The following is a 23,109-nucleotide window of genomic DNA, read 5'->3' on the forward strand; positions in this document are numbered from 1 at the left end:
TTAAATTGGGCTCTCGTGCTAGGGCATCTATATTAAAGCATCACGTCACCCTGGGAGCTACGGAGGAGCCAAGCCGACTCGGCTGGAAAGGGGGACAGATGGTTTTATCCCTTATACTTGACCTTTAGAAAGCAGAGGGCAGAGGAGAGAGATTCAAACACAGAGTGTTTGTATGATGTCAAGCACAGGCCACTGCAGCTAAGCTCAGCAAAGCCCCCGCCTCGGAGCGGAGCTGGGCTGGAGCAAGGGACCTGCCAGCTTCTGTCACTCTGGACTCCAGTACCCGTAACCACGCACACCAACTCGTGTACAAGAGTTTGAAATGTAGCCCGGTGGTCAGGCGTTCAAAGCCCGGAACAAGACAGCGTGATTGGAGTCCAGGTTCCACCAATTACTTGCTGTGTGATCTTGGGACCGGTTAATTAACCTCTCTGTGCCCCCCAGTTTCTCCATTTGCAAATGCTAACAACACCTCTTTCCTGGGCTTGGATTGAGGATGAGCTAAGCAAACCAGCGTCAAGCCCTTGGTACCAAGGCTAGCATGACAAACCCTCAACAAATGTTGGAAATACTTGTTTGAACCTGAGGTCTAGAGCAGTGCTATGCAAAGTGGGGTTGGTGCATTGAGTTCCTGTCCGTGAATTTGCGTGTGAGAAGGTACGTAGATGCTAAAGCCAAACCGAACAGGTTTTTTTCTCCCACGGATGGTGTGAGAAGCTCTGGTGTGGACCGCACTTCTCCCACAAGAGCTGCTGGGGCAGGTGGTTCTTCAATGGCTCCCAGGGCCCCTCACCCTCTGGCGTGCACCCCTTTGTGTAATTCTCTTCCCCTGAGTGTGGGCTGGACCTCGTGACTTGCTCCCGATGAAAAGAATATGCGATGAGCTGTCACTTGTGCGATTAGGTTACAAAAGAATTAGATTTCATCTTGTCCGCTCCCTCTGGCAAGCAGCCTGTGATGTTGAGGGTGCCCTACGGGGGGACCCGTGTGACAAGGGAGGGAGGGCAGCCCATGGGGAACCGAATCCTGCCCATAACTTGGCAGTAAATCCTTCCCCAGTCACGCCTCAAGATGACCACAGCCCTGGACAGCACGACCCTGAGCCGGAGGACCCAGCTATGCTAGGACCAGATTCCTGACCCTCAGAAATGGTGAGCTCGTGTTATTTTAAGCCACCAATTTTGGGGAGAATTTGTTACGCGGCACTATATAACTAATACATCTGTTCAGGAGAATTAAAGTATGAAAAACATAGAAACTACCACGCATGCACCGGAATGGCTAAAATTAAAAAGAATGACAACATTGGGGCACCTGGGTGGCTCAGACGGGTAAGCGTCTGCCTCTTGATGTTGGCTCAGGTCATGAAGTCGTGGTTTGCGAGATCGAGCCCCGAGTCAGGCTCTGCGCTGATAGCGTGAAGCCTGCTTGGAATCCTCTCTCCCCCCCCCCCGCCCCCCCCACTCACGCACACCCTCCCTTTCTCTCTCTCTCTCTCTCAAAATAAACAAACATTTTTAAAATAAAGAACGACAACCGTAAGTGTCGGCAAGGATGGAAAACAATGGGAAGGTTCCTACATTGCTTGGAAGGAAAAATAGTAAAACCACTTTGGACAACTGGTAGTTCCTTACAAGTTAAACTTCTGTCTACCCTGTGGCCCAGCAGGTGCACTCCTGGGCATCCAGCCAAAGAAAATGAAAATACACGTTTACACAAAGACTCACCCATGAATACTGATAGTAACTTTACTCATAGCAGCACCCCACTGGGAGCCACCCAGGTGTCCATCAACAGGAAAATGAATAAGTAAATGGTGACTTCTTTTCATGATGGAATACTCCTCAAAAGTGAAAAGAAATGAACGACGGGTACACCAACAGCACAGAAAAAAATCACAAAAACGTGCTGAGCAAGAGAAGGCACGATGCAGAAGAACATATCCTGCAGAATTCAACGGATATCTTAACTCAGGGGACATCTGCAGGGTCGGGAGACATTTTGCTGGCGGGCGGAGGCTGTTCCTGGGTAGAGGCCGGGGATGCCGCTAACCATCCTCCAGTGCACAGGCCAGCTCCCTGCAACAAAGAATTATCCAACCCAGAATGGCAGCGGTGCAGAGGTTGAGAAACATCGATTTACGTGTGGTTTTAGAACACGGAAAATGCATCGATGGGCATGGAAATCAAAACAGTGGTTGCCTCTGGGGGAACGGCATGGTTGAGGCATGTCAGAGGGTGTGGTTACAGCCTATGGTATAAATATTTGTCAAAATTAATTAAGCTATACACTTAGAATATGTGCATCTCACTGCATGCAAACTGTACCTCACTAATAATTTAGATAGACCGAGATGGATATAGATACACACACACACACACACACACACACACACACACACACTCCCCTAGTAGACATTAGAGTCCCTAATGTCTGGACAACAGGCAGTAAGTCCATTAGGTCAAGCTAGAAGTTAATGGGCAGAAATAGTCTTTTTGTCTCCAGGAAAGGACTACTCCTAGAGGCTGAGTCTGTGAGTGGGAATGGCCCTCTGTCTGGGCTTTCCTTCCAGCCATATAGAGAACTCTCCCAGAGAGAATTTGGGGTGCAGCCACAGAGGCTCTTCACCAACCCAAAGGCTTGATCCCCATGGTCCATTCCCTGCAGAGGGCATCCTTGCACACACCCACAACCGGTTGAAGCTTCATGGCTGACGGGCTACTTGTTACCAGCCCTGTATTAGTCAGGCAAGGCCGACTGCCGTGTAACAAACAGGCCCCACACATAAATGGCTGAACATAACAAAAGTTGATTTCTTACAGTCTTAAAGGGTCTACTAGCTCTTCTCCAAACCTGGAGTCCCAGCCTCTTCCACCTTGTGGTTGTGCCCACCTGCGCCGGGCACTGTTCAGATAGATATGAGCTCACTGAGTCCCCATATAACCTTATTAGGAAGTGCTACTAGGATCAATCCCATTTTCCAGATGAGGTTGCACTGCCAACTAGTGAGCCCTGGGGGCTCCATTCAAACCCAGGGTGACTCACTCCAGAGCCCGGCGCTGAGCCGCTCTGCCCTGCTTCCAGCCCCTTTCTCCATCTCCTCGCATCTCCAGCCATACTTTACTGCTCACTGGTGTCTTCCTGCCACATAGACTCATGCCCAGGCCACTGGATGGCCCCACCACCCAGCCCCTGCCCCCGCCCCTGCCCCTGCGTATCCTTCAGTCAGAGGAACGGGGTTGTTAGGACTGCTTCCCACACTTGGGTGCGTCTAATTCCCACCTGCAGAAGTGAAAAATTCAGATTTTTCTGAAACCCCAAGGCCCAGAGGTTTGGCTGAGAGGTCTTAGGTAGAGCCTGGGGAACATGCATATCTAACAAGCTCCCCAGCCTGACTGCGATGTGGGGGGTTCCCTGTGGTCCCTGGGGGGACACCCCGGTTTTGGAACCCCCCCCCCCCCAGAGATCCAGGTAGGATAGGTGTAGAAATGTCCTCCTGTGCGGTGAGCTGCTCCCTGGGCACAAACTCCCCGTTTCTCAGCAAGGTCCCTCGGCGCCCACAGTTACTTGTGGTAGATCTCCCACTCCACGAAAACCGCTGATACCAAATCTCTACGTCTTAGAGGCTTACGGGCAAGTCCACAGGGTCGGGCCCCGGGGGAACGTGTACTTCCAAGCTGCAAAGTTGAAATTCACTTCGAAGCAGCAGCTTGTCTTCTGGTCCAGGCGCCACACAGCGTTTCCATGGTGACCCAGCCACTGCTGGTCTCTCATTATCCCTTCCAATACATCCTCTTCGGTGCCCCAATCCCTTTTCAAATCCCCTTCCCTTGGGACTCGCCCGCTACCTTTCTTTCCCCTCCTTTGTTATTTTAAAATCAAGAAAGCTTAGTTTGTGGTTAACCGGGACACTCCCTGTCTCCTCCCTGGTATCCAAGGCAACAGACCAGGAGGTTTGTCCCGGAACCAGCCTTGCCGTCAGTTGGGTAAATGTGCCTCTCAACCGGGGAAGAATGAAACACGACTGAAAATAGCAGCCAGCCCTGGGCAAACCCTTTCTCTGCTGGTGGTCACTCATTCAGTCATTTGTTAAATCTCTAGATGCCGGTCAACTGCAGGAACAACACCATCCAGTCATTTCCCTTGTGGAGTGAGCGTCGCCAGCGGGGCAGAAAGCAAGAAACCATTAGATGCGGAAAAAAGCAATCTCAGGGACAGATGGTGAGGGGGGGTGGGTGGGAGGGGAAGTGGTGTCCACTAAAAATGTGAGGGTCAGGAAAGGTTTTCTGAGCTAAAATTTGGGGGCAAAAATCGTGTCGAACGTTAGTCATGTGCTGGATAGAGGTGTAAGCATTCTACCTCCATTTAAACCCCACAACCTCATGAAGGAGGGGCTGTTATTATACCCACTTTACAGAGGAGGACACTGAGGCACAGAGGACTTATGGCTGAAGTCACACAGTTAACTGGATACAGAGCTGGGATTCGAACCCAAGCGCATGCCCACCTCTGCCCTCTGACGCCAGCTATCCATTCATTCATTTGACCAATCACTATCTCGGGGTGGGTTGTGTGCATTGAAGGGAGATTTTCAGGAAGATGCAGAGGCTCTGACTTTGAGTTGGGTGCTCCCTGAAGTAGGGACAGCAGTTTGATGGAGGAGAGATGGGAGAAGGGCATTCCGGACCAAGGCTGTGGCTTGAAAGTCTGAGTGTGGTCAGAGACCAGTGGATACAGCTAAGGCTTAAAACCCCGCGAGAAGAGGAGGGACGATGACTACTGCCAATCTCCCAACATTTCCAGAGTAAACAGAATTCACAAAACAAAACCAATCGGTGGGACTGGAAGCCGCCACATGGCAAGATCCTGCCTAGAGATGTACTTCTCACGGGTGGTCCCTGCATTGACTTCATTAGTCACATCACGATGCCCAAAAGGGCAATATGGCTGCCGCCTCTTGACCATTGCCTATGTACCAGATGCTTCTCGAAGCACTACAGACTTCACTGTATTTGACCCTCACGCAACCCTGTAGGGAAGTGCCCAATATTTTGTCTATTCTACACCCGAATTTTAATAAATAAAAACAGCCCAATTCTTTACAAAGGAGGAAACTGGGGCTCAGAGAATTCAAAACTTGTCCAGGATCCTACAGCCAGTATACGACCGCCCTGGACTTGGAAGCCAAGTGCACCCAAAGCCAGTGCTGCTATCACGACACTACATGACATGGTTCCCTGGGTCTCTGGATGCCAGCCATCAACAGGTGGAAGTGGAAATGCCCAGCTAGTTGCTTTTGATTTGCCGGCACATTCCCTATCGTTAGACTGATAATAACCCCACTCCCATCCCCATGCGGTTGTCTGGGTTTTTTTTTAATGAACCGTCTGGACGTTTGGGCATCCGCTTTGTTACTGCTCTCAGTTTTGAGTCTGGGCTTGACATTCTTTGCGCAGAAAACGTGTTTCATTTGTGCCATGAGCCAAGACAACGGCAAGACTATGTTGTAACCTCATGTAATCGACATCGGTCCTAAGTGTTATTTCAAAGCCAGGATGTTTTAAAGGTCAGAGAAAAGCCCTCTAGCCTGGGGCTCAAACTCAGTCTTGCCACCCCGTCCACTCCATTCTATCCTCTATTTTGCAGCCGCCATAGCAGGGCTGTGGGCAATGGGTTTGACTCAGAGCACAATCTCAGCCGGCCTTTATCTTTCAGAATTTCCACCTGCTCCCCCACCACTGTATTGGTTTCCCAGGGGCTTCAGCGGCCAACTTTGGCTCAGGTCATGATCTCATGGTTCGTGAGTTTGGGCCCCACATCGGGCTCCGTGCTGACAGCTCAGAGCCTGGAGCCTGCTTCAGATTCTGTCTCCCTCTCTCTCTGCCCCTCCCATACTCATGCTCTCTCTCTCTCTCTCTCTCTCTCTCTCTCTCTCTCTCTCTTTCTCTCTCTCAAAAATAAATAAACATTAAAAAAATTTTTTTAAGTCTGAGAAATCTGGTTATATGCAATTTCTTGACATTGAATTCAAAATCTTCTTTCTGAACAGCTATAGGATGTTTTGATTCTATAATGCTTGATAATTGATGAAACTATGGACAAAGGCAACAATTTTTAACCTTGTCGTTAAGCCAACATATTACAAACAAAAGCTAAGGTACTAAAATTTGATGCTTGTTTTTTTTTTTTTTTTACCCATTTAAAAAATCAGAGCACATTCAAGGTTATTCTTATAATAATACCTCCTTCACGCATCTGCATTCTGATAAGCTTTTCTTAGTGGGAGAGAAAGGAGGTAAATTCAGTAGAACCCCTGAGCATGTGAATATCATCCATCAAAAGTGATACAGCGTGGAATAAAAGTAGAGAGAGCAACTAACTGAAGACATCCATCCGCTTCTGTGCAGACACTTGGAAAGCATATCATTTTCCAACCTGGTAGTTTAAACGACAGCCAAGTTTTCAAGTGTGCCTTCAAAACAAGACAGGGACTGTTTTACTAGATAATCCTTATATTTTGGTTTTAAGCCCAAACCCTCCAATTTCTACCCAATAAAACAGAAATCAGCACACACCTGTCACCCACTATGTATTTACCCACCCTTAAAACCATGGAAGATCCACGAATAAGTCCCTGCCCTCAGGAAGTTTACCATGCCATGGTGGAGAGAGATATTCCATAAACAGGAATATTAATTGCCTATCCTAGAAGAACTCTCCTGTCCCCACGGCAGACATGACTAATCAGTTAAAGCATTATTTCCTGCTCTGCTCAGGGCTCTAGGAAGCGACTACAAATTAGTAGAAATTGGTATACGAGGGGAAAGCTATATGCTTTCCCTGACGCATAGTTATACAAAGATAACTAAGTATAAAAGGTAATCTTAAAGGGCCATATGTCTAGACTATGTGCTATATAAAAGACTATGGAAGAGGTCCTTATCATTAGTGAGGCCGGAGAAGGCTTCCTGAAGGAGGGACAGTCAAGGATAACTCTGGATAGGAGAGGCAGGGGGAGTTCAAACAGACAGAGCAGAGCAGCGGGCACAGAGGGGTGCACACTCGAGGCATGGGGTATCTAGCAAACCATCCAAAGAGAAACACTGGGATTGGAGAAATGGATTTGCAAAGGAATGGTGAGGCCAGGTCATGAAGGGTCTCGAATACCCGGCAAAAGATTCCGAATCCTAGTTTATAAACAGTGGAGAGACTCGGGCAGCTTGTGAACAGGACAAGGACAGGAGCATTATTTCCAGTAACTCAGAGGAGCAGGGGCATGGGGGAGGGACCGGAGGCGAGAAGGCCAGCTCAGAGCCAGGTGAGAGGACACAAGGGGCCGGGCCAGGGTATACCTGTCTCAAGGGAAAAATGAAAGCAGCATGCGGGACAAGTCCCCAAGGAAGATTCCACATTCCTCCCGGGTGGAGCCACGTGTAGGGACGAGGAGTCTAAGAGAGCTGCGGCAAGGGGAAGGTACCTCCATCACTGCCTCTCGGGTCTCCTTTCTTAAAAGGGCAGCGTTCCTGAGCGTCACTGAATATCCACAGCCGTGGAAGTGTTTAGGCAACAGATTGACTCTCCTGTGCGACTTTTGTGAGAGATGGCAAAGGATAGGGCAAGAGGGCTGCTTCTGACATTGCTCTCCCAGCGGTCATCCGGGCAGACTCCAAGCCGGGGAGTATCAGCCGCAGCCATTAACTTTCAAACGGGACGCTAACCTATTGGCCCTCCCGCCGGTGTCACATGGGCCCACATTCCAGCGGTCTACCAACGGTCACGAAAATATGATTGGACCGTGGAAGGTCAGTGATATCAGATATTTGGCTCTAAGTTACTACACATGTCAAACAGTTCTGCTCAGCTCGTTGCAAGCTTTTGGAAATGAGAAAAACAGCTGAACTTTCCTACCCACAGATGTGTCTGTTTGACCAAGCACGTCTCAGACGCCTCACGATGTGCAGAGCACCCTGCTGGAGGGTGGACCAAAGGGAAACCCTGCTAGAGGCTGGACCAAATGGAAATCCTGCTAGAGTCTAGACCAAATGGAAAACCTGCTAGAGGCTGGACCAAAGGGAAACCACGCTAGAAGCTGGACCAAAGGGAAACCATGCTGGAGGCTGGGCCCAACGGAAATCATGCTGGAGGCTGGCATTTATTGAGTACCCTATTAGTAAGGGCTTGGGCAGGAACAGAAGTCACGAACTAGGTCATCGAGGAGAGTGTGGGAGGTTAAGGAAAACACCTTGGGATGGAGAATATCCTGGAGCCAGGAGTAGCCGGGCATGGGGAGGGGAAGTTGGGAAATGGGGACGGGTTTGGGCGGGAGTGGCAGGTAGGGGAGGAGGGTGCGGAGAGTGGTCTGGATGCAAAGGGACGATTTCCAGCCCGGCACTTCAGTTCCGGGCACTGCCCTACCTGGATTATGTGATTTAATCCCCACAATTCAGTGACAATGACACAGTTAACAGATGGCCACACTGAGGCACAGACAGGCGAGGTCACGAGCGTGCCATCCCACAGCAGGCCAGGGGCGGACTGGATCTGGAAGCCCAGCACTTCCTGTCCTCACTCATCTAGCATGTGACATCAAATATTTTACTAGAGTCATTTCAATGACAACTGAATTATTAATACCACTCGTTCATCCAAGAGTCATCTCGTGCACTGTTGTAACTCGTGCAGCCCCCCAAAGGCCGCCTGGGGGAGTTATAGGAGCTTGGTTTCCAGTGGTGGCCACAGTCAGAGTCACCATCCTCCTCTGTTCCCGAGGAGGCGGGGGGCCCCGATGTGACTCCGCCGGGGACAACCTGTGCAGCTGTGTTCATTGTCCGGAGCTCACGCAGTGGCCCAGGGAACTGCAAACACAGCAGCGGCCTCAACCCTGCCTTCCGGACACCAAGCCACAGGTTCAGCTCGTAGCGGCAAGTGCCCTGCCCGGTCCCTCCGGTGGCCCTGAGAGGTAATGGATTCGAGGCGCTCCTTTCTTAGAGTCTCACGTTTCCCCGAAGTGAAGAATTCCAGAAACACCACAGGGCAGGCAACTGCTGACTTCGCCAGCTGCCGACTTGTCCGGTCTTCTTCTTCTTTTTTTTTTTTTTTTTTTTTTTTTTTTTTTAATTTTTTTAACGTTTATTTATTTTTGAGACAGAGAGAAACAGAGCATGAACAGGGGAGGGGCAGAGAGAGAGGGAGACACAGAATCTGAAACGGGCTCCAGGCTCTGAGCTGTCAGCACAGAGCCCGACGCGGGGCTTGAACTCACGGACTGTGAGATCGTGACCTGAGCCGAAGTCAGACGCCCAACCGACTGAGCCACCCAGGCGCCCCTCATCCGGTCTTCTTAACAACAATTGAAGGCCATCAATGATTTACTCTACTACTTGGCCCTCATCGGCCCCCTGCCGGCCTCGTGAGGGCACTAAGGATCCGTCTGGCACCTCTGACCCTGTCGGGCCCATGGCCCTCACTCTGCAACCTTCCCGATTTGATTCTGTGGTCCATCATTTCAACAACACCTTTTGGAGTCTAAAGACCCCCCGCCCCCCGTCTTCCCGTCCTTCCCTGATGCCGTGTGGTAAAACCCCACCATTGATGAACTGGCTACAGCACGATGCCTGCCCCCAACAGTCCTGCACCTGGGGTGGTTCCATGAACAATTCATGGTCAACAACCTCAAAATGGCTCCTGGCCCTGCCTGGCAATCCTATTGTTTCCCTAACTCCTGCCCCGAGCCCACATTTTGGAATCTCTCTGTTGCCTCGGGCTTCTTCTACAGACAAAAAGGAAGCCAAGAGAATGGAGATCCATTCACATAAACCCTGGCTGGACACATGCTGTGGCTTCCCTGTCCTGTTATGCCTTGGGAGGTGCACCCCTCGCCCTCCCCCTCCAAGACCAGTCCTTCCTTCCGAGCCTTGCCCCCATCCCCGTGCTATTTGCGGGAGCCCGACCTCAGCTATTTTCCATCTCTCTCTCCTCCTCTCTCTTGAATGCTCACCTTTCTCTTTCAGCCTGCCCCTCCCCGCCTGTTTTTAAATGCGCTCAACACTGCACTGACTTCTTGTCCCCTGATCAGCCACTGTCCTCACCCTCTCTGCCCGGCCAGGCGTCTCAAAAGAATCGCCTGTGCTTGGTACCCTCCTCATTTCCTCACTCTCCATCCGTGCAGCAAGCCACTCCCAAAGGGTCCCGTCAGCCACTGAAGGTCACTGTTAGTCTCCGAGGTCACTGATGACCTTCACCCTCTGATTCCTATGGATTTTTTCAGTCTTATCTGACTTGACTTTCCGGTGGCAGGTTCTCAGTGGATGATTCCCTTCCTCTTAAAAAGCTTTTTCTCTTGTTCTTGTTCTTCTTCTTCTTTTGACATTCCATTCTCCAGGCTCTCCTCCTTCCTCTCTGGCCACTTCTCTGGCTCGTGAAATGCTGACGTCCGTCAGGACTTCCCAGGCGCTTTTCCTCCTCATTCTGCTCTCTTCCTGGGTGGTCTCAACCATGCTCCTGGCTGTGATTGCTGCTTACGACAGACGACTCCCCAGTACACATCTTCAGCTCCCCGGTATACGTCACAGCCGTACTGTGAGGTCCGGACGTGCCAAGCCACTGGCACCATGGACATCTCCATGCAGAAAGCACAAAGAGTCCTCGTGCTCTCCCTGCACAAAAGTGAGCTCGTGACTTCAAGCCCATGACCTCATTTTTGTTGAGGGTTCCCTGTTTCGCTAATTGCTACCACCACCCAGTGGGGTAAGTGAAAACCTCAGGTGTCACCACGAACTCCTCCCTCTTCCTGAAACCCACACCCAACCGATAGGCAAAGCCTGTCAGTCTATTTCCTAAACATCTGCCACCATCATAGCGGCCCAAACCAACGTAGTTTTTCTCCAAGGCTTCCCTTGGTCTCTCTTTCCACTCTTCCCCATCTGGAAGGATGGTTTCACAGCCCTAATATGGCCATTAGGCCATATTCACCTTACTGAAGATCTTTCCATAGCTTCCACTGCTCTTGGTATAAATATCCAAACAGTCCTGGTGGCCCAGAAGACCCTGGGTAGCCCTGCCCTAGTCTGACTGCCTCCTTCACTCTACTCCCTCCTGTGACCTTTACACTCTACCCACTTCGACCTTCATCCAGTCCCTCCTGAGTGGTATTTCTTCTTTCCACAGGGCCTTTGCACATGCCCCATGCCTAGAAGACTTCAAATATCATCCCCAACACCTTCACCTAGTAAAAATACCACTAACTGTCACAGGGATATGCAAGACCATTCATTTGGGGTATGCGAAGAAAATAACAGAATTTCATTTCATAATTTATTTTTATTTCATTGTTTTGAAAGGTCCATCTTGTGCATGTTTTATTAGGCACATTATATGTTGGTAGAGTAACATATGTTTAAGTATATATATGCTTATAAAGAATTAAATATGCACGTATAATGTACACGCTCAAATTTTTTTTTTACTGAAAGGAGTCCAAAAATCTTGACGATCAGAGCAGTAATCAGCTCTCACTTCTTGGGAAGACTCCTGCCACCCTTGGCACACCTAACACAGCTGTAGACAACTGGTGTGATGAACATCTCTACTGCTAGAATCCGAGCTACAGGTCAAGGACGTTGTCTGTCTGGTTCCTGCAGGGTCGTCCCCAGGGCTCAGTGCCTTATGTATAGTGAGTGATCCAGAGGTATGTTTAGAATGAATGAGTATCCTAGAAGTGGAATGTTCGTGCTCTCCTTCCCATCCTCACAGAAGCCTTTTCATGTCTCACATCTGGAATGTTTTTAACGGACTCTCTCTTTCCTACATGGTAAGCCTACACTCAAGTCACTGCTTTCGTAAAAGATAAATAAGAAAACGACTTGGAGATACTTAAAATATACCCTGAGTAGCTCCAGGTGCTCAGTCTGTCGGGTGCTTTCAAAAGTCATCTCATTTAGTCTTGAATATGACCTTAGAGAACCTTACCACCATCCCTGCTTGTTGAGGAGAAAAGCGGGAATCAGGACGGTCGAGGTCATTGAGCCCAAAAAATGGTGGAGGAGGAATTCACATTCAGGTTTGGGGTCTATGCCTAATCGGCTGCCTATTCTATGTCAGCAGCTTGCTCACAAAGTGAACATTTCGATCTGAAGAGGCAATTTCCTCTTTCAAGCGATCTCAAAAACCTGGATCGTCACGAAGCCCGCTAATTCTGGCGGCCATCCAGAATCAAATGCAAGTCTACCATGGAGCGGTTCAGCGGAGGTTCATTCCTTTCCGTTCTCTGTTTCCGCGTGTTTGGCGATGAGGCTGTCGAACAAAGGGCAGCTCAAGTCACGGTGCTACTTAAAGGGTCCGTCCACTTGCAAGGTAAGAGCCGTGCTCGTTTCTCTTCATAATTTTTTTAGCAGCACGTCCAAAACTGTGGTATATGGTGCTTTTTCAAGTAAAAGGCAGTCTTCGTGGGCATTAGCCCATTGGCTTCACAGCTGAAGGTTTTTAAACTGTCTCCGATATTAGCCAAGAGACTGGAGACCATCCATCCATCCATCCATCCATCCATCCATCCTCTGACTCAGGCAGCCATTCAACATTTCTCCTCACATCTCTGGCCATCTGCCAGTCCTGCTCACTTTTCTTTACAAAGAAGCAGTCCATCTTGGACTTAATGAATGGGGGGCAGGGAGCGGGGCGCCCATGAAATACATCAAAGTACCCTGACGTCTACGCCAGACGGAAGGAGATTCAACTTCGCAAAATTCCCATAGGCTGCTCCTCCCCTTTGTATCCATTCATATTCATATTCATGTATGCAACAACTAGCTATTTGACTCTAATCTGTTCACGAAAACACGCTGGCCAGCCATTTTCAGAGAGCAGTCACTCGTACTCTGTTAAATGAGACAAGTTTTAATGCATTCCCAATCCACCCAAAAACCTCAATCCACGTCCCAAAATACCACTGGAACACCCTTAAACACCATGTAAAAAAAAAAAAAACTCTCAGGAATTTTCTATACTATAAATCAATGAAAACACCCTTCACTTAATTAGCACTCAGGAAACTCCTCGGTGGGAAGGTTTGCACGTGCGTGTAGCCAACTAACACAGTAGGGGACCAAGGCCCCTCCTCCTGGAATCACACTGGCCCTGATAACGTGAATACATAAGGAAATGATATTGAAAGCTAGTAAATAGCACCTCGATTGGACCTGGGTTTGTAGGACCCCCCAGGTACGTGAGTGAAGCCGATTGGGACCCATGAAGGGCTAAAGTTCCGGCGGGGAGGAAAGGGTGGGGAGCATGACAGTGATCACACGCAATGTATTTAAAGGGTGGGGCAGCAGGTGCAAACAGGCTAGTACAAGAAGGGAGCCAAGGGCTGCCACACCCAGCACTCCTCGCATAAGACTCATGAGCAACGAAATGTTTTTATAGGTGTGCCCTTGTAGGTTCACTGTAATGGCCATTCCACATAGAGAGGGCCAGGCGTCCACCAGCTGGGGATGTCCGTATCACGGGACATTATTCAGCCACAAAAATAAGGTTCTGATACAGGTCACAACATGGATGAACCCTGAGCACATTATACGAAGTGAAAAAAGCCAGACACAAAAGGTCGCATGTTTGAACAATTCTAAATATGTCGGACGTCCCAAATAGGTGAATGCATGAAGACAGAAAGCAGATTGGTGGTTGCCAGGGACTGGAGAAGAGAGAGAAATAGAGAGCGTGTCTGCTTAATGGGTGCAGAGTTTTCTTCAGGGGCGAGGAAGATGCTTTAGAGCTGGATGAAGGTGAGAACAACATTGATAGTGTGATTTGTACTCTTTAAACTAGTTCATGAATTTCACCTCTATTTTTTAAAAAAAAGCTTTGAAAACGACTGTAACGTTCCTATCACCAGCGCCCCTCACATGGGCACTGATCACTGTTTGATACACGAATGAATAAATGAAAGAGTGAACCCTGGTCTCTAGTGCCCTGCTTGCCTCACGCCACTCTCCAGCCTCATTGTACATCAGGCCCCACCTTGCTCTCACTTTTCGGGCACCCTGACCTTTTGCTAGGTCCTCCTAAGCACTAAGTAAGGTTTCTGTCACAGGACCTTTGCACGGCTGCATCCCTCCGGAGCCCCTCACCTCCCTCCCCATTGCCCTGATTAACTTCCTTTCTAGTCCAGCTCTCAGCTTGGCCATTACTCTCTCCAGAAAAGCCTTCCCTGACCTTCCTGACTGGGTCAGTTCCACCTTACCCTCTCCTAGCACTAGAACTTTCTCTTCAGGTCACTTGCCACAACCACATCTTCATTTATCTGGGCTCTTCTTCTAACTCTGGTCTCCTTTACCACAACACAAATTTTATGAGGGATAAGAATGGGTCACTGTGTTGTTGAGGAGGGAGCAGCTACCACTGTCTCCCCATCTCCAAGCACGGTACCTGGCACATAGTATGTGCCCAGTAAACATAATCAAGGGAGGGAGAGAAGGGTGGAGGCAAGAGGGAGGAATAGATCCACCCTTTTCATCTGTTTTCCTTTAGAAACCTACAAACACCGGACAGCCTGGGCGGCTCAGTCAGTTGAGCGTCCGACTCTTGATTTCATCTCAGGTCACGATCTCACGGTTTGTGAGATCGAGCTCCACATCCGTGTCTGTGCTGACACCACATTTCCTGCTTGGGATTCTCTCTCTCCCTCTCCCTCTCTTTTTCCCTCTCTCAAAATAAAGACAGAAACTTAAAAAGAAAAGAAATTTACTAAGACTTGATTTCTTAACAGATTGGCTACAAAGAGCCCTTTGTATGCAAGTGTATGTTGATTCTGACATGTCCCTATAGAATCCCTTTGTTCTTAAAAAAATTTTTTTTTCAACGTTTTTTATTTATTTTTGGGACAGAGAGAGAGACAGAGCATGAACGGGGGAGGGGCAGAGAGAGAGGGAGACACAGGGTCGGAAACAGGCTCCAGGCTCCGAGCCATCAGCCCAGAGCCTGAGTTTTGTTCTTAAAACCTATCCCTGTGAAGCTATTCTCCTCCACCTCAAAGCGACGCTTCCCAGTGTTTGTTAGCAAGAAATCAGCTGTGGACATAGTGAATGCAGTAACACCGGGGAAGAAGTGAGAGACGAACTGTTAGCAGTCACTGGGAGACCGGAAGGTCAAATAGCGTGGATCGTCTATGGGATTCGGATTTCTCCTGCCGGTCTCCGACTCTGGGACGGCCAGTCACCCTTTATCTTGCCTCCTCTTTGCCTTCTGGCTCTGCTGCTTTCCCATCTGACCGGTCCCTCCCCTTCCTTCTGACTGTGCCTTACACCCCTCCGATTCCCCTTCTTACGACCCAGGTACTCGATGGTAACCGGGGCCAGTGTCTGAAAACCTGAAAATGTCTAAAGATACAGCAATCTTCACTCCTGGAGTTAACGCGAAGAGAAGAGCCGGGCACCTGAATTATTTATACGCTCCGGCAGAGGAGAAATGAGGAAGGGAGGGGGATGGGATGGTCTGGGACCTGACCCCAGGGAAGGGATTGGGGACAGAGACCTAGGGTCCACATCGTATCAGGAGGGGCCTGGTGTCTCCTGTGGCTGTATGCTCATCTCTCTCAAATAATCTATGCTAATTTCTTGATGAAAGATTCATCCTGTCTTCCATGTTGCTAAGCAACCAGCCCAAACATGTTTACTGTGTAAATCTCTCTGGAGGGCCCTGGGCTGCACCCAGTGCCTGAAGCGTGATGGACGTAAGAGGAGACAAAGCCGCCCAAGGCTCGGGGAAAGGTTTCTCAAGCTGACCTGCAAAAAATGCGTATTTTTGACACTTTTATGCCATATCTGGGGAAACACAGTGGCCCAAGTATAACTGTGACTAGCCCTTTTCTGCTAATCTCCAGCCTACTGCTCAAAAGTGTGGGCTCAGGAGCCAGGCTTCCTAAATTTGATTCCCAACTCTGCCACCAAGTGTGACTTCAGAGTGCTGTGTTCTGTTTTTCCCATCTGTAAAATGGAAATAATAATGACGCATATTTCACAGGGCTACGGTGAGGACAAAATTAATATGACTCAAGACGGCCCGGCACGTACCCAAAGAGCCCGCAAAACGTTGGTTATGCCATCATTAGTGCTTATTCCTCTAGGGAGATGCTTCTAAGTTTTTTGTCTGTGTATTTACACGAATTGGAGAGTCTGCCAGACAGGAGATCAGCTGAGAAACGAATCTTTTAAAAGGGTAAGAATGCATGGGGGGCAGACCGTGGAGCGGCCCGGAATCACACCAGTTCATGGGGCCTCTTCTGACCACCGAGGCACAGGGGAGACCTTGCCAAGGCAGCGAGCCAGAACAGGAGAAAGCTCTTTGGGCTGAAGGTGGAGGTGCCCCTCCCCCAGGGCTTCCCAAGCCCCTGCACCTGCCTATCACGACAGAAGCGTAACACGATTCATGGCGATTTGCTGGCTGGCTTCGTTGTCTGTCTCCTCACTTATTAGGAAGAGCACACACCCGTCTCCTCCTTGCTGTATCCCAGGGCCTAGCGTGTGCTCATTAACTTTTAATGAATGAACTTATTAGCTGATGAATGCAGCATATGGGTTCTGGTTCATCCTCGCTCTCAATAATTATGAATTTAGATTCGGGATCTGAGAGGACTTGCTCCAGTGGTCTAAGGAAGAGGAGGGCAAGGCAGGACGGGTGACATGGCCACACTGATGGTCTCGAGGCCCCAGTCCCAAGAAGGAGGCAGCCACAGGAGTAACAGTAGAAAACAGACGGGGCCAGGGAGGTAGTATCTGATGGATCACAAGAAAAGGAGGGCCATGCCTCTTGTTCACAGCCTGGAAGTCCTCCTGGTGATGAAAATTGTGACTTGATACTAAATTGATGTTTACAAACTGTGTATGACAACATGAAAACTTTTAACGACAACTTTATCGGAATGTAACCATACAAAGAAAAGTGCATAAATCAGAAAAGGAGTGGGGCGCCTGGGTGGCTCAGTCAGTTAAGTGTCAGACTTCAGCTCACGTGATGACCTTGTGTTCACAAGTTCAATCCCTGCGTCGGGCTCTGTGCTGACAGCTCAGAGCCTGGAGCCTGCTTCGGACTCTGTGTCTCCCTCTCTCTCTCTCTGCCCCTCCCCCACACATGCTCTCTCTCTCTCTCTCTCTCTCTCTCTCTCTCTCTCTCTCAAAAATAAATAAACATTAAAAAATTGTTTTAAAAAATTGTTGCAACAAGGCAAGCACCATGTGGGGAGCAAAATCAGACACTAAAACCAAAGTTTTCTAAAAACAGGACCCCAACTCCTGCTAAGTGACAGGTGTCAGGGGTTCTGAGCTGTGGTAGAAGGCACTTCTCCCTGCTCACTCTTTATTACTTAGGTTAGCCAAAAACAGGGTTTCTTCTGAAGGGACCCAGAAGTAAGGGGAGTGAAAGCCTGTGCAGACCAGCGTGAGGAGGAAACTCAGGGGGAGGGAACCAAGGGGTCTGGCCACCTTTCACTGAGTAGATTTTGAAGCAGCGGTGAAGGGAAGATACGCACACGCACACACACGCACACACACGCACACGCGTGCACACGCACACACACGAACACCCCTGTTCTGCTCGCCACTCTGTCTCCTCACGCAAGCTGCCGGGTCACTGCATAATCACCAACCTTCGGAAGCTGGGCTGACAACCGTGAGGGAGGTCCCCGGGTGACCCTGCCAGACCACGAGCGGACAATGTAGTGAGTCTGAACCTCCCGCGTCCCCCAAAGGACTGCACCCGGGGGGAAGGGGAGGGATTGTCTCAGGAGGCAGGACAAAGGGTCCAGAGTGTGTATTTTGGAAAAGCGAAGAAGAACTATGAATTGAAGCCAGCTGGAGGCATGAAAGGTGATGACTGAGGGTTTCTGCCCCTCTCTCTCCTCCCACTTAGCAGAGATTCAGGGCGTTTTTTGTTCCATGGATTCCTTCAGCTCTCCAGAGAGGCCCCGTGGACACTTCCTCAGAATGTGTGCAAATAAAAGACATCGGACCACAGAGGAACGTCTAATCACATCGGCTCGTGAAACAGCTGTACGGGTGCCTCTTTGTCCACTCGTTCCCGAACGGGATCTGGCAGGGGGTTTAATAAGCACCATGATTTAGACCTGGCGATAAACGTACATGATACTACAGGTGTAGTTGCCTTGAAACTACCTGTGATTTCCCTCGGGGACCAAGTCACAGATGTCGTTGACACTCCTGTAGAGTGTTGCCAATATTCCTACTAAGGGGAGATGCTATGTGTCCGTCACCGAGGTTAGTGAAAAGAAAGATGTACTTTTTGCCCTGTCCGAGACCATGAACCTCTGAAAGTCTCTCCACAGACCCCGTGGGGAGGTCTGGGGAACCTAAGGTTAAGAACCCCCAGGGGAAACATCCAAGTTCTTCTGAAAATCACTACAAACTTTGGGGCGCCTGGGTGGCTCGGTTGGTTAAGCGTCCGACTTCGGCTCAGGTCACGATCTCGTGGCCCGTGAGTTCGAGCCCCGCGTCGGGCTCTGGGCTGACCGCTCAGAGCCTGCAGCCTGTTTAAGATTCTGTGTCTCCCTCTCTCTCTGCCCCTCCCCTGTTCATGCTCTGTCTCTCTCTGTCTCAAAAATAAATAAACGTTAAAATCACTACAAACTTCAACTTCATCCAACCATTCGGGGCCCGACTGTCCAAGAGACTTTTCCGGCAACCACAACCAGTGACTTACAGAGTCACGGGCAGTCCCTCCACATCCTACAGACATCCGGTTCCGTGTATGGGCGTCTAGAGCCCGGTTCCCCAGCCCTGCGCCCTCCTTTCAGAGAACGCCTTCCGAGAGCCTTCCCCAACTCCGCCCCTCCTTGTCAACGTGCCTCTTTCATCACCCCGCTGTCACCTGTCACCCCTCATACCACCTCCTTCACTTATTTTGAAATGTCAATTGTGTCGTGTTTTCTCTGTTTACTCTATCTGGGTCAGTGCTGAATCTGAGCACAACGGCAGCCAAACCAATGTCGTGAGATGCCTCCTGCACCACATCCGGCTTGCCCAAATCCTTGTCACTGAGGGAACCAGATGAGGGAATGTGGAGGAAGGGGTCTCGTGTGTCAGTAAATGTTTACTGTGCCCCTACAGAGCGAGCGCAGGGTTACAAAGGCACGGTGCATATGCACTCACATGTGCAGAAATGACTCAAGCGAGAGTCCCAAGTCGCTGGACACAGCGACACCTTTATTTGTCCACCGTTTCTTACTGGACACCTAGTCGGTTCTAGCCACTGAGCAGGTGCTGGGAATAAATAACATACAAGTAAGCGGGTATTGGGGCGCCTGGGTGGCTCGGTCGGTTAAGCGTCCGACTTCGGCTCAGGTCATGATCTCACGGTCCGTGAGTTCGAGCCCCGCGTCGGGCTCTGTGCTGACCTCTCAGAGCCTGGAGCCTGTTTCAGATTCTGTGTCTCCTCTCTCTCTGCCCCTCCCCTGTTCATGCTCTGTGTCTCTCTGTCTCAAAAATAAATAAACGTTAAAAAAAAAAAAAAAAAAAGTAAGCGGGTATGAAAGATCACACCCAGTTATAACAAGAGCTATGAAAGAATTGGAAGGAACAATAGGGAAGAAGGTAATAGGGGGGAGGTACTCCCGTTACATGTGGCAGGAGATAAAATCCTCCCGAGAAGGTGAAATTTAAACAGAAAGAAGCCTGGGGGTGCCTGGGTGGCTCAGTCGGTTGAGTGTCTGATTTCGGCTCAGGTCATGATCTCACGGGCTGTGAGTTCGCCCCCCACATTGAGCTCTGTGCTGACATCTCAGAGCCTGGAGCCTGCTTCCGATTCTGTGTCTCCCTCTCTCTCTGCCCCTTCCCTGCTTGCTTTCTCTCTCTCTCAAAAATAATAAACAATAAAAAAAAAAATTTTAAACAGAAAGAAGCCTGAGGGATGGGGAGGAGCTCTGTGTGAAAAGCCAGAGGAAAATGGCCATGGGGGCTGGGGGCGGGGGGTCTTTAAGAAGGATCGGAAATCCAGGGAGGGTGAGATTTCAGATGATTGGGAGAAGGGCATGAACCTTGGCCTGGAGAGGGAGACACCTGCCAGGTCAAGCACGTGAGGGAGTGGAGTGGCTAAAAGCACGGATTCCAGAAGCAGAGCAGCTTGGCTAGAATCCACCCAGCTCTAAAACTTCTCTAGCTGTGCGGCCACGGGCAAGTCACTTAGCCTCTCTGAGCCTTAGCTTCCTCATCTTTAAGTAGGGATCATCAAATACGTCCTTCATTGAGTTGTTCAATGCGTTAAGAATAGAGCACTTAGCACGGTGCCTGACACAGAGCACATGTCATGTAATGGTTTGCTATGACTTGTTCCATGCTCATTGAGAAGCTGTGGGGGGGATTTGAGCCAAGGAGACGGTTGTCTTTAACAGGTTCTTGGCCATTGTATGGGCTACTGGTCATGACTAAAACAGAGATGGAAGGGATCCCAAAGGTCATTTACACCCGGTCCTTCTCCAGTGCTTTTCTCTGGGGAGGGGAGGGGACAGCGCCTGAAGAGCCACCTCTGTGACAGGCAGAATGGTCTTCCCCTAACGCTGGGTGGGAGAGAAGTTTGAGAGGCAGCCGGCTACAACTTCTGAAGGGTTCCCCCACCCCCTCAACTCCCAGTGGGCGGAGAGCCCACTACTCCCACTTCAGATGGTTCTGGGTCTCATGTCTCGATGCCCAGCTGGCTTCCTTTCCTGCCAGTGTCAATGTCACTTTTCTTGGATTGTAAGTGCCTCAAGGACAGCAGCCATTTCCTTCCATTCTCACTAGCCAGTGACTGACACAAGGCCCCCGAGCAAGCGCTGAGTCTCAGAGCTTTTGAATAATTGATTGGAAGAAGGAAGGTGGAATCATAGCATTCTTGTGCCTCTCCCAGACCTCCAAGCTCTATGAAGAATCTAGAGGGCCTTGGGAAGTCATCGAGACAAGCCCCTGACCCAGGGCCAGCCTTCCTCAAACACCCTAGCAGGACTTTCTCTCGTTCTCTCCAGAGGGCATTTTGCACTCCCCACCACGGGGAATGCTTCCTGGAGTGCACAGCCCGTCTGGGGCTCCTTCCAAACCTCTTCCTTAGACCCCCTGGGTCACACTGTACAATGGGGACACCACCCACTTCCTGCCCAAAGGGCTCTGGGTACAAGCTAATGCATGGGATAAAGCCCTCCTGGGTCCAGGGCCATCTTCGGAACTATCCTAGGGGAGGGCACAGCAAAGCCCCCCTGGCTGGCTGGCTGGCTGGCGCTTAGGGCTGCTGCGAGGTGGCCCCTCCAGATTCACCAGCCTCTCCCCAGACCCCAGGCACCCCCGCCGACTCCCACGGGTCCAGCAACCACCTCCCCTCTCGTTTTCCCGTGGCTTTCCCCCTTCTCAGCTAAGCCGGTGCTTTTCCTACACCGGACACCCCCCCACCACACACACACTTCTCTCTCGGGTCCCCATTCCTCCCCCCTCCCCAATTCTGCACGCTTCTAACCCTCCAGCCCCCTCCCGCGGTTTCCTCCCAGCCTCTCCACTGTCCTCCCGGCCCCTGTTCCTACCCAAGTCCCCTTCCCATTCCGTCCCCACCCCTCCCCTTTAGCGCTAGGCTCCCCATTCCTCTCGCGCCCCCACCCAGCCTGCCTCCCCTAACTATTCTCCCCGACCCTTCCCCCCGCGCCCAAGCCTTCCGAACCCCTAGCCGGGTGCTCCAGCACGTCCTCCGCCCTCCTCCCCGCCACGCTCGGTGGCGCAAAGAAGGCGACCGCTCCCCCACCCTCCCCAACCCGTTCCCCCGCGGCTGCGGCCGCCGAGACCCCGCCGCGCCCGGGAGAGGCCGAGGCGCCGCCCCCGCTCACCTGTTGTGCGGACCGGAGCACGCCGGGTCTCGCCTTCTCCGGATCCGGGTCCCGCTCCCGCTGCAGCCCCTTCTTGGGATGCATGTGCCGGCACAGGCAGGTGACCCCGCACAGCGCGAGGATGCTGGTGGCCGTGCCCAGCGTGGCGCCCAGCGCGATCACGGGCACCGACAGCACCATGGTGCCCGCGTCCCCGCCGCCGCCGCCGCCACCGCGGCCGCCGCGCACCTACCCCGGCCGGGCCGCCGCCCGCCGCCGCCCGGCCGCTCCTGGGATGGGGGCGCGCCGGCTGCTCTCCCGCCGCCGGAGGTGGTTGGGGGGGGGGGAGGCGGGGGGCGGGGAGGGGGGACGGCTGCGAGGACGTCAGAGGAGGAGGCCGGCCCGGAGCAGGCTGGTGCGCCCGCACTCAGCTCCACGTCAACCCGCACCCCCTCCCGCCGGCACGTGACCGGACCCCCACCCCAACCGCAGCCCAGCGTCCAGAGGGATGCGAGCTTAGGGTTGTGCCAGGCCAGTCTTCACGCTTTCTGTTGGCGGACACTTGCCCCGATAAGGGCGGGAGCTCGCCGAGGCCACACCGTGTGAGCTGGCGAACCAGGGCTCCATCTGGGTACAGATTTTGCCAGACTACCAGCCCTTCCTTCCCCACCTTCTCTGGCCCAGCAGGCTGTGAACTTGGGTCCTCCAGGAGGTTTTCAAACACACAAAGCTGGAGACTTCCGGTCTGCCGAATTTGCCAGGTGTTGGCTATGCCGTGAGGGTGAGGGGCAGGCGACAGGAAGAAGGGAATTGGTCTCTGTCTGGCGTGGAGACTGCACCCGTGTCCTGGCGAAGGGGACCGCCACAATTCTGCTGCTTTCCGCATCTCCTTTAGGGTTCTCTATGACCTCATCTGATCAGCGGATCTCCGCTTACAGATGAGGAAGCTGTGGCTGGCAGGGGATGGGGGGCAGCTAGAAAAATCCGGTCATCCTGAGCCCAGACTCAGGCTGGCAGATTCCAATTCCATGTGTCACACTCAGAGAAAGAACTTATCTTGGATGAACAAAGACTGTCACCTGCAGTAGCCAGGAGCCCACAGCTGGTCCGGAGAGGGGGGAATAAAAGCACTGTGCTTGGAGTGAAGGGAAATTAGAATTCCAGGCATGAGGAAGACCGTCTTAGAGCAGAAAACAACGGTTTTCAGTGCGTTGCATCGTGTGGAGTGTTTCATTGAATTCAGCAGGCGTTTGCCGTGTCTGCAGTTCTCCACGCGTGCTGGGCAC

At 51.2% G+C, this 23,109-nt stretch overlaps 1 protein-coding gene across 1 annotated transcript in view; it reads right to left on the minus strand.

Moving 5' to 3' along the window:
- Window positions 1–22,169, minus strand: part of SYT13 (synaptotagmin 13) — a 39,193-nt gene extending 17,024 nt beyond the window's left edge. The window contains exon 1 of the mRNA XM_058688749.1: window positions 21,845–22,169. Within this exon, the coding sequence (XP_058544732.1) occupies window positions 21,845–22,024 (180 nt within the window). The 5' untranslated portion in view covers window positions 22,025–22,169. The remainder of the gene's footprint in view (window positions 1–21,844) is intronic.
- Window positions 22,170–23,109: the final 940 nt, after the last annotated feature.

The sequence above is a fragment of the Neofelis nebulosa genome, chromosome 10, assembly GCF_028018385.1.
Source record: "Neofelis nebulosa isolate mNeoNeb1 chromosome 10, mNeoNeb1.pri, whole genome shotgun sequence".
Lineage (NCBI taxonomy): Eukaryota > Metazoa > Chordata > Mammalia > Carnivora > Felidae > Neofelis > Neofelis nebulosa.